Below are 10,317 nucleotides of genomic sequence, written 5' to 3' on the forward strand. Positions count from 1 at the left end.
CTTGTATCGAGAGGGAATACTTCTCATGCATCCAAAATACTTGAGCCAACCACTATGCCATTTGTGTCCACCATACCTACCTACTACATGGTATTTATCCGCCATTCCAAAGTAAATTGCTTGAGTGCTACCTTTAAAATTCCATCATCCACCTTTGCAATATATAGCTCATGGGACAAATAGCTTAAAAACTATTGTGGTATTGAATATGTACTTATGCACTTTATCTCTTATTAAGTTGCTTGTTGTGCGATAACCATGCTTCTGGGGACGCCATCAATTACCCTTTGTTGAATATCATGTGAGTTGCTATGCATGTCCGTCTTGTCCGAAGTAAGAGAGATCTACCACCTTAATGGTTGGAGCATGCATATTGTTAGATAAGAACATTGGGCCGCTAACTAAAGCCATGATTCATGGTGGAAGTTTCAGTTTTGGACACATATCCTCAATCTCATATGAGAATAATAATTGTTGCCACATGCTTATGCATTAAAGAGGAGTCCATTATCTGTTGTCCATGTTGTCCCGGTATGGATGTCTAAGTTGAGAATAATCAAAAGCGAGAAATCCAAAATGCGAGCTTTCTCCTTAGACCTTTGTACAGAGCGGCATGGAGGTACCCCATTGTGACACTTGGTTAAAACATGTGCATTGCAAAGATCCGGTAGTCCAAGCTAATTAGGACAAGGTGCGGGCACTATTAGTATACTATGCATGAGGCTTGCAACTTGTAAGATATAATTTACATAACTCTTATGCTTTATTACTACCGTTGACAAAATTGTTTCATGTTTTCAAAATAAAAGCTCTAGCACAAATATAGCAATCAATGCTTTCCTCTTTGAAGGACCATTCTTTTACTTTTATGTTGAGTCAGTTCACCTATCTCTCTCCACCTCAAGAAGCAAACACTTGTGTGAACTGTGCATTGATTCCTACATACTTGCATATTGTACTTGTTATATTACTCTATGTTGACAATTATCCATGAGATATTCATGTTACAAGTTGAAAGAAACCGCTGAAACTTAATCTTCCTTTGTGTTGCTTCAATACCTTTACTTTGATTTATTGCTTTATGAGTTAACTCTTATGCAAGACTTATTGATGCTTGTCTTGAAGTACTATTCATGAAAAGTCTTTGCTTTATGATTCACTTGTTTACTCATGTCATTACCATTGTTTTGATCGCTGCATTCATTACATATGTTTACAAATAGTATGATCAAGGTTATGATGGCATGTCACTTCAGAAATTATCTTTGTTATCGTTTTACTCGCTCGGGACGAGCGTAACTAAGCTTGGGGATGCTTGATACGTCTCCGACGTATCGATAATTTCTTATGTTCCATGCCATATTATTGATGATACCTGCATGTTTTATGCACACTTTATGTCATATTCGTGCATTTTCTGGAACTAACCTATTAACAAGATGCCGAAGTGCCGCTTGTCTGTTTTCTGCTGTTTTTGGTTTCAGAAATCCTAGTAACGAAATATTCTCGGAATTGGACGAAATCAAGACACAGGGTCCTATTTTGCCACGAACCTTCCAGAAGACCGAAGGGGATACGAAGTGGGGCCACGAGGGGCTGCCACCATAGGGCGGCGCGGCCCAGCCCTTGGCCGCGTCGACCTGTGGTGTGGGGCCCCCGTGTGGCCCCCCACGTTGCCCTTCCGCCTACTTAAAGCCTCCGTCGCGAAACCCCTTATGCGAAAAACCACGATACGGAAAACCTTCCGCAGACGCCGCCGCCGCCAATCCCATCTCGGGGATTCTCGGAGATCTCCTCCGGCACCCCGCCGGAGAGGGGATTCATCTCCCGGAGGACTCTACACCGCCATGGTCGCCTCCGGAGTGATGAGTGAGTAGTTCACCCCTGGACTATGGGTCCATAGCAGTAGCTAGATGGTTGTCTTCTCCTCATTGTGCTTCATTGTTGGATCTTGTGAGCTGCCTAACATGATCAAGATCATCTATCCGTAATACTCTATGTTGTGTTTGTCGGGATCCGATGGATAGAGAATACCATGTTATGTTAATTATCAAGTTATTGCATATGTGTTGTTTATGATCTTGCATGCTCTCCGTTATTAGTAGAGGCTCTGGCCAAGTTGATGCTAGTAACTCCAAGAGGGAGTATTTATGCCCGATAGTGGGTTCATGCCTGCATTGACACCTGGGACGAAGTGATGAAAGTTCTAAGGTTGTGTTGTGCTGTTGCCACTAGGGATAAAACATTGATGCTATGTCCGAGGATGTAGTTATTGATTACATTACGCACCATACTTAATGCAATTGTCCGTTGCTTTGCAACTTAATACCGGAGGGGGTTCGGACGATAACCTCGAAGGTGGACTTTTTAGGCATAGATGCAGTTGGATGGCGGTCTATGTACTTTGTCGTAATGCCCAATTAAATCTCACTATACTTATCATGCCATGTATGTGCATTGTTATGCCCTCTCTATTTGTCAATTGCCCGACCGTAATTTGTTCACCCAACATGCTTTTATCTTATGGGAGAGACACCTCTAGTGAACTCGTGGACCCCGGTCCATTCTTTTATACTCGAAATACAAATCTGCTGCAATACTTGTTTTACTATTTTCTCTCGCAAACAATCATCTTCCACACAATACGGTTAATCCTTTGTTACAGCAAGTCGGTGAGATTGACAACTTCACTGTTTCGTTGGGGCAAAGTACTTTGGTTGTGTTGTGCAGGTTCCACGTTGGCGCCGGAATCTCTGGTGTTGCGCCGCACTACATCCCGCCGCCATCAACCTTCAACGTGCTTCTTGGCTCCTCCTGGTTCGATAAACCTTGGTTTCTTTCTGAGGGAAAACTTGCTGCTGTGCGCATCATACCTTCCTCTTGGGGTTCCCAACGAACGTGTGAAATACACGCCATCACTCATGGAATCTACTAGACAAGTTAGTGAGTCGAGAGGGTACCATAATAGGGCCTCGTGTGGTTGTACGCTCGGTCTTGGTTCAAGAGGCGAGAACTCGGTTCCTAGGGTCGGCAGAAACGAAACAACCCACCACATCCCAATGTGGCCTCTCGTCTGAGCCTTTAATCATGTTTATCAACATCTCTATACTTACCACGTCAACCTGTCATGCTATTTTCATTTCATTGTAAGGCTCCAGTCCGAAGACCGGAGTAGCAGCGTAACAAACTAAGCATGGCTAAGCATAAAGAGATAAAGGCTCTAGCGATGCACACGTGCCAAACCTAGTTATGCTAGGAGCAGTGGATCAAGTATTTGAGGCTACAAGGGTGGAACATGCAATAGATAGGATAACTCTACATATCGATAAAAGACAGTTGAATCGTATGCAAATATGTAGGAACCAGAGTAAAAGCATTTCGGAATCATATATGAACCAGGCTAGGGCTTGCCTTTGTCCCCGTCAAAGAAATATGGAATCTTCGAAGATCTTGTGATTGACTTGTTCGTTGGAGGATAGTTGCAAAGACTCGTCAGTGTTGTTGATCATCAATGTTGTTGATCTTCGTCGTCTCGCACTCGTGCTCTATCGATCGCGAAGAAGCAAATACCGGAAAGGTAGATCAACAATCAACACATGGCATCGATGCAATGCGCATACAAGGATGATGATATGACATGTTAATAGTAATGAAAGTGATCCTATAACCTGCTCATCAATTTAAATAGGGTTGGAATGCATAATACTTTGCAATTCCATAAACCCCGCATATTAAAGAAGAGGGTTCATTTGTATTTCTGAAGATTTTGATATATTATACACCTTTTTCTGATTTAAAATGAAATAGTTATGAAGTAAACAAGATTTAACCATTTTCTAGAATTTCCGGAAAATGTTAAATATCTGACAGGAGGGGTCCACTGTCAGGGTTTTATTAATTTCTAAAACATTTACGAAAAGATTAAATATCTGACGGACGGGGCCCACCTGTCAATGCATTTACCAAAACAGAAAATAAAAAGAAAATAAAAAGAAAAGCCACTTGGGCCCATGGGTCAACCCGCCGGTGGTCAACTGCCGGCGGCCAACGCCGGCAACCACGCAGAGGCGGCGCTCGGGAGCGCGCGCGACCACGCTGGAGGGGGCGTTGGACGCGCCCGGTCGAGGCGGACCAACTGGTGGCCGCGCCGCCTGCCAGTGGTCGCCGGAGACGCGCCGGCGACGATGGCCGAGGGCGGCGCTCGCAGACGCGCGATGGGCGGCGGCTACAGAGGGAGAACGAGGGCACGGAGGGGCTTGGGAGAACCGTCTGCTCACCCTGAATGCGTGGGTGTCGACGGAGAGGCCGGAGATGGCCGGGCGGCGACGCCATGGTCGTCGGAGGCGGTGGCCGGCCGCGGGGAAGATGGGGTCGGGGCGGGCATTTGGAGCCTCCCCTCGTCGATTCCTTTGACGGGGTGGAGCAGCAGGAGGAGGCGGAGCCGATGGTGGTGGCGGTTAAGCGCGGGGCTGGCCGGAGCGACGGCGGCGACGAGCGCCGGTCGGGGCCAGGGTTTGCTCGGCCACGCGCTCAGAGAGGGAGAGAGACGCGCGAGGGAGAGAGGAAGAGGATAGGGAGAGGGGCAGGGCGTCGGCGGCCTTATCTCCTCGTCCAGGGGCGGCGGCGGTGGCGGGCATCTCCTCGCCGGGATCGACGGCCGGCGCTGCGACAGGCAGCAGCCTGCTCCGGCTGCAGGTAGAAGACAAGGGCATTTTTGCCCACACCCCCCTGGGGTTTGCTGTTTTCCAAGAAGTTTTTAAAACAGGGCAAAAACAATTATATTTTGCTGTTTTGGACTATTTTGATAACCCAGAAACCCTCCAAACTTTGTACAAATCTTATGTGGCATTCTTTGAATAATTCATAAACACAACATAACAAGATTTTGAATGTTTTAAACATTTCAAATTGAGGTAGAACTTTGGAATTTAAGGTTTACACTTCATTTAGAAATGCAAATTTTTCCTAATGCATTTTAGATGATGCTCATGAATGCACAAACAATTCCTAATTAGGGTTTAGCAAAACAGGGATGTTACAAGTTTCATCTGCATTGTCACAATCACCGTGCCTCCAAGTATTGGGACAACACTGTCCATGTAGCCTCACACCGCCGCCGCCGCAGCTCCTTGTTGTCGTGGTCGCGAAGTCATGGTCATCTCCCACATTTTGCGCGGCCCAGGGCACGACAAACAACCGCTACCGCGTCGCACCAAGCGGACCCTCCACGGTCGAGGCCCTGAGACCTAAATCGGCTCCGAAATGGGCCCAAATCTGGCCCGCAACACCACCTCCAGGGCCAACCGCGCCAGCAGCCTCCATATATGCCACCTCCGCAGCCTCCACAACCCCCATGCCGCCATCAGGAGCCCAGCGCCAGCAGACCCATCGTGGCGCCACCATATCCTCCTTCATGGCTCGGGCCGGCCCGCGCCGACGCCTAGTTCTTGCGCCGCCACATCAAGCGCCGACGCCTCCAGACCCCGTACCGCATGCATGCCCTCCGTTGCGCCTCCCGTTCAAGCTACGCCGCTCTTGTTATTCTCACCCGTCGTGCGCCACCGCTCTTCCTCTGCTTCCATGCGCCGCCCTTGTTGACGCCTCTCCGCGCGCGCAGGAAGCATGCCGGGGCGTGCCCTTCTCACCCGCCGCCTTCCACGGCCAGGCACCGCCACCACCGCTGGCGGCGGCCAGTGGGAGCTTGGGGTAGGTATGTGTGTATAGGGTTTGGCCCTTCGGAGTCGCACGCACGTGCAACCTGGGATTCCTACTTTAGGGACCATGTGAATCAAAGAGACCGTTTCAAAAAACAAAAGTTGATATATACATGAGTGTAAGTTATACAACTGAATGACATAGTCCCGCGAGAGGATTATACAAGTCAAACACTAAGTGTATATTTGATTAATCCTTCTCGAAAAGAATGAAAAAAGAGAAAGATCCGCATAAATACGGGCAAAACACCTGCCGATTGTACAAGCAAGTGGCGCGATGAGCTAATCCATCACAACTTTTGGATCATTTAACCCAATAATGTTATGTTTGGGTCATTTAACCCCATATATATACACCGGGTCCTAATCGCGCTTCTGTGCGCAGTATTCCGGCGCCACCAACCGGACCCAGCTGCCGGCAGCCGCCAATGAAGACGCACCGGCCGAACTACCGGTCGGTAGTTTCCTCACCAAAAGCGAGCGAGGAAGCCGGCGCGCGCGCGGTGGGGCCGTGGCAGCAGGTGCGACCGGCACAGCGGGCAGGTGGTCCGGCCGAGGTCGATCCAGCCGTCGATGCAGCCACGGTGGAAGGCGTGCGCGCAGTTGCCCAGCCGCCGCACCTCGTCCGTCACCTCCAGCCGCTCCAGGCACACGATGCACGTCGCCGTCGCCGCGGCGGCGGCCCCGACGAGGCCCTCCTGGCCCTGCAGCCAGCAGAACTCGACGGCCGGGAGTTGCTCCTTGACCTCCTCCGGCAGCGGCGCGCTGTCGGTGGCGACGGAGCGGCTTGGCGGCGCGCGGCAGAGGCCGACGGCGGAGAGCGCCAGGAGGACCACGTGCGTGACGACGGCGATGAGCTGGCAGACGGCGATCACCGGCTTCGGGACCGCCACGCAGTAGCACACCAAGGGGAACCCCATGATCGATCGGCCACGCGCGCAGAGAGCGAGCTTGAACGTTGCGAGGCTTGAGCTTGTGCTTGTGCGGTGACGAGGAAAGCCCGCGCGCTCGCTCGCTGGTTAAATAGAGCGGGAGAGACCGAAACGCGAAGGCAGAGTCTTTTGTTTCACGTGGGTTTTTGGGGAGGATAACGCGGCCAGCGAAGGAAGAAGGGTGGACGGACTATTCGTGCTGCGTCTCGTCTCCCGACATTGGAAATGGCCGGCGGCCCGGCGCGCTGGGCTCGTGCGCGGAAGCTGCCCAGCAACCCAGGTCGTGGTGACAATGTTCATACTACTTCAGCACATTGTACGTACATAGCCCGTTGTTTTCAATAAATTTTGACGGACTTGGCACGCATGAGACGAGATAATTTGGGCGACATTCCACAGGGGAAATGGCTAACGTTGACGCGGCGAGCGTTTACAGTTGGGGTCGGCTGGAGAGGGGCTGTTCTTGGACCGGAGGCTCTGTTTGGCTGATGATTGTTGCGCCAATTTTTTCGATAAAGGGAATATATTTATATCAAAAGATACCAATTACACCCAGTCTCTGCAACAACGCACCACCCTAATGGCAGTACGGATGCACACAACTAACAAAAGAAAAGAAAACTAAGAAACAAAAGTCCCGCTACAGTATCTCGGGTCTAACAACAGCAATACATCCACCACCAAGACAACACCTGAAATACAGACTCTCAAAAAACGACGTCTTCAAGAAGGGAACAATGCTCTAACACCGTCGTCGCCCGATCAAAGATCTTAGGTTTTCACCCTGAAGATAGTCTCCGCTCTCAAAACAATGCCTCCAACAAGGTCATTGCCAGACACAACCAGTTAAGGCTAGACCTTGGGTTTTCACCCTGAAAGGTAGGACTCTGAACTTCACCTGTGTTGTCGCCCCCACTTTCATACCGTTGCTGTAAAGCCCGGAACAACAAGCAAGTCCCTCAACAGCGCGGAGACTTGAACCTCCCTTAGCCAGTCGACCTCCCATCCGGCCTTCATGAAATTCTCTTCTTCCGACTTTCATCATGGATCCTTAGTCAGTTGATGTCAACACAGAAAAAGAGCTTCGCGCCGCTCCCACTAGAACCAAACGGTCGGAATAAAAGCATGGGTGCGCGCGACCAAATACCACCCGATCCAGCAAACTACAGGCAAAAGATGCGATGATGCATTCGCCGGCGGAGCCTTCCGGAACTCAACACTCCGGTTAGATGAAAAGGATCAACATCCGGTAGGTCTTCATCTTCGCAGAAGAAGAACCCTAGGACCACCACCTTCAAACCCGAAGCAGACGAACAAGCCCCCACGCCGCCATCCGCTGACCAACGATGACGAAGGAGAATTCGGTGGATGGCGGAAGCCGCAACCACACCATCCTCGCCCCGCACATCGCAGCCCCATTCCTCGCGCCGCCAGCAGAAGCCGACGATGGATCTCGGCGGGCACAAGATCCAACAGCCGCCGAGATCTGAGATACCAAAATCTCAGGCAAGGCCTGGCCTTCGGTTTCCATTATATAGATCAAGTGTTACAAGGTTGGTCCAATACAAGCCTACACATAGGTGTTGAAGGAGGATAATGAGAAGCTAGCTAAGTTGGGTCCCGACGAAGAATCTAAATGGACACAACGAGCTAAATTAAAACATATTCAAGAGGGAGACAATAACACTAAGGATTTTCACTTGGTCGCGAATAAAAATACTCGTAGAGAAAAGATCTTCCAACTTGAACAAGGTAAGGGGATAATTGTTAGGCAAGAAAATATTAAAATTACTTCTCAGAGTACTATAAGAGGCTCTTTGGGGCACCAGCCCAAAATCACTCTGAGTTGGTTGAGTTGAGGTGAATAATATCCCGCAAATTACACATGAGGAAAATAGCATCCTCGCGGCGGACTTTGATGAAAAAGAGGTTTCCCGGTGGAATTTTATCAAACTTTCTAAGAGGTCATAAAAATAGAACTTATGGATTTGTTTGAGAGTTTTCAGTGGGGAGAGTTACTTTTATTTCATCTTAATTATGGCACTATCATACTTCTACCGAAAAAGGAAAACACTATTTGAATTCAGAAATACAAGCCAATTTATTTGCTTGATGAAGCTTCAAAATTTTCACAAAAGTGGGTACAAATAGGGTTACCAAGGTAGCACACGTCGTAATTAGACCCACACAAACAACATTTTTGCCGGGTGAAAATATTTTTAAAGTGGTACTTATCATGCATCAGACTAGCCATGAACTTCATAGGAAGAAAATGGCTGGAGTGTTATTAAAAATCGATTTTGAAACAACATATGACAAGGTCAAGTGCCCTTTTTGCAATAGATCATGCGTATGAAAGGTTTTGATCCTAAATGGTTTCAATTGATTAATCATTTCATTAATCGTTGGAGTGTAGGTATAAAATTTAACGATGACATAGGCCATTATTTTCGGACGAAGAAGTGGTTAAGAAAAGGTGATCAACTGCCACTAATGTTGTTTAACCTCTTTGCGGATATGTTAGCAATTTTGATTGCGCGTGCGAAAGAGGATGGTCATGTTGATGGTTTAATTCCGCATTTGGTCGATGGCGGTATATCCATCCACTAATAGGAAAAGGCTTATAGGCCCCAAGCTACCATCGGCGCGACAAAAAAGTGGTGCGTCGGTGCTGTATTACCGCCGTCGATCGCATGACATTTAGGGGCGCCGATGAGCCCAAATACCGGCACGACCAAAAATTGGTGCGTCAGGGGTAAGGTTCGCCTAGGTCCCTGCCAAGGCAGGGCCGTTCCCTCCCCCCCCCCCTTTGTGCCATTAGCTATATCTTTGTACTCAGACCTGGTAGTCGACCTGCAAATCGTGGACTGCTTACGAGCATTCCAAACAACCATATAAGATAGCATATCCCTTGTTGATTGCCAATCATCCATACTACCTGCCCAGTCAGCACCTGTGAACACAAAAAACAGTGTCAAAGAGAAAGACCGGAAGTAAACACTGTCAACAGTGAAGCGGACATATCTAAGAATGCGCTTGATAGCCGACCAATGGGAAGTATGAGGCTCAAGAAGGTACCGCGCACCTTAGAGCAAGTACAATAGAGTTTAGTCAGCTGACTATAAGACATTAAATAATATATTTTAGATGAGTTGGAAGAGAGAGAAGAGGAGAGAGAAGGGAGGTGGGCTACTATGCAATAGTCAGCTCTTGCACGTGCTCCTAGGCACCTTGTGAGAGTGAAAGGTGGGCCATATATTAGTAAAGTACTACATTCTTATAGCCAACTATTGTACATATTAGCTATATGATGACTACAAATGATATGACATCTTGTTATAGCCAACAGTTGGCTATACTATTGGAATTGCTCTTAGTAGCATTAGGTGATTAAACATATAAAATTAATTGAAGTTGATATACTCCATGTTACCCTAAAACTAAGTAAGATCCTTATTTTGCTAAGAGAGAATATCTTAGACTAGTCATAGTGGGAAGTAACATAGAGTATAACATGCACATGTTACTACTCTATGAAACTACCTTCATAGTGGTTAGTAACATCAAAATAGTATCATATATATCTTCATTAATTAGCTTATAGACTTATTGTATCTTGAGAAGTGTGATGTTACAGTAACTAGCTATGTTACTCCATCCTCCTCTCTCCT

The 10,317-nt window shown here is 48.0% G+C and overlaps 1 protein-coding gene across 1 annotated transcript; it reads right to left on the reverse strand.

Annotated features, from left to right (window-relative positions):
• Positions 1-6,181: 6,181 nt before the first annotated feature.
• LOC124690522 (brassinosteroid-responsive RING protein 1-like) lies at positions 6,182-6,689 on the reverse strand. Its single transcript, XM_047223898.1, has one exon. It carries the CDS (start codon positions 6,632-6,634, stop codon positions 6,182-6,184), a length of 453 nt encoding a protein of 150 aa, XP_047079854.1. The 5' UTR covers positions 6,635-6,689.
• Positions 6,690-10,317: the final 3,628 nt, after the last annotated feature.

This window comes from Lolium rigidum, chromosome 2 (genome assembly GCF_022539505.1).
Source record: "Lolium rigidum isolate FL_2022 chromosome 2, APGP_CSIRO_Lrig_0.1, whole genome shotgun sequence".
Taxonomy (NCBI): Eukaryota; Viridiplantae; Streptophyta; class Magnoliopsida; order Poales; family Poaceae; genus Lolium; species Lolium rigidum.

What these genes read in the sequence shown, in the direction of transcription:
- LOC124690522 (XM_047223898.1), bottom strand. Translation starts at nt 6,634, where the DNA reads ATGGGGTTCCCCTTGGTGTGCTACTGCGTGGCGGTCCCGAAGCCGGTG.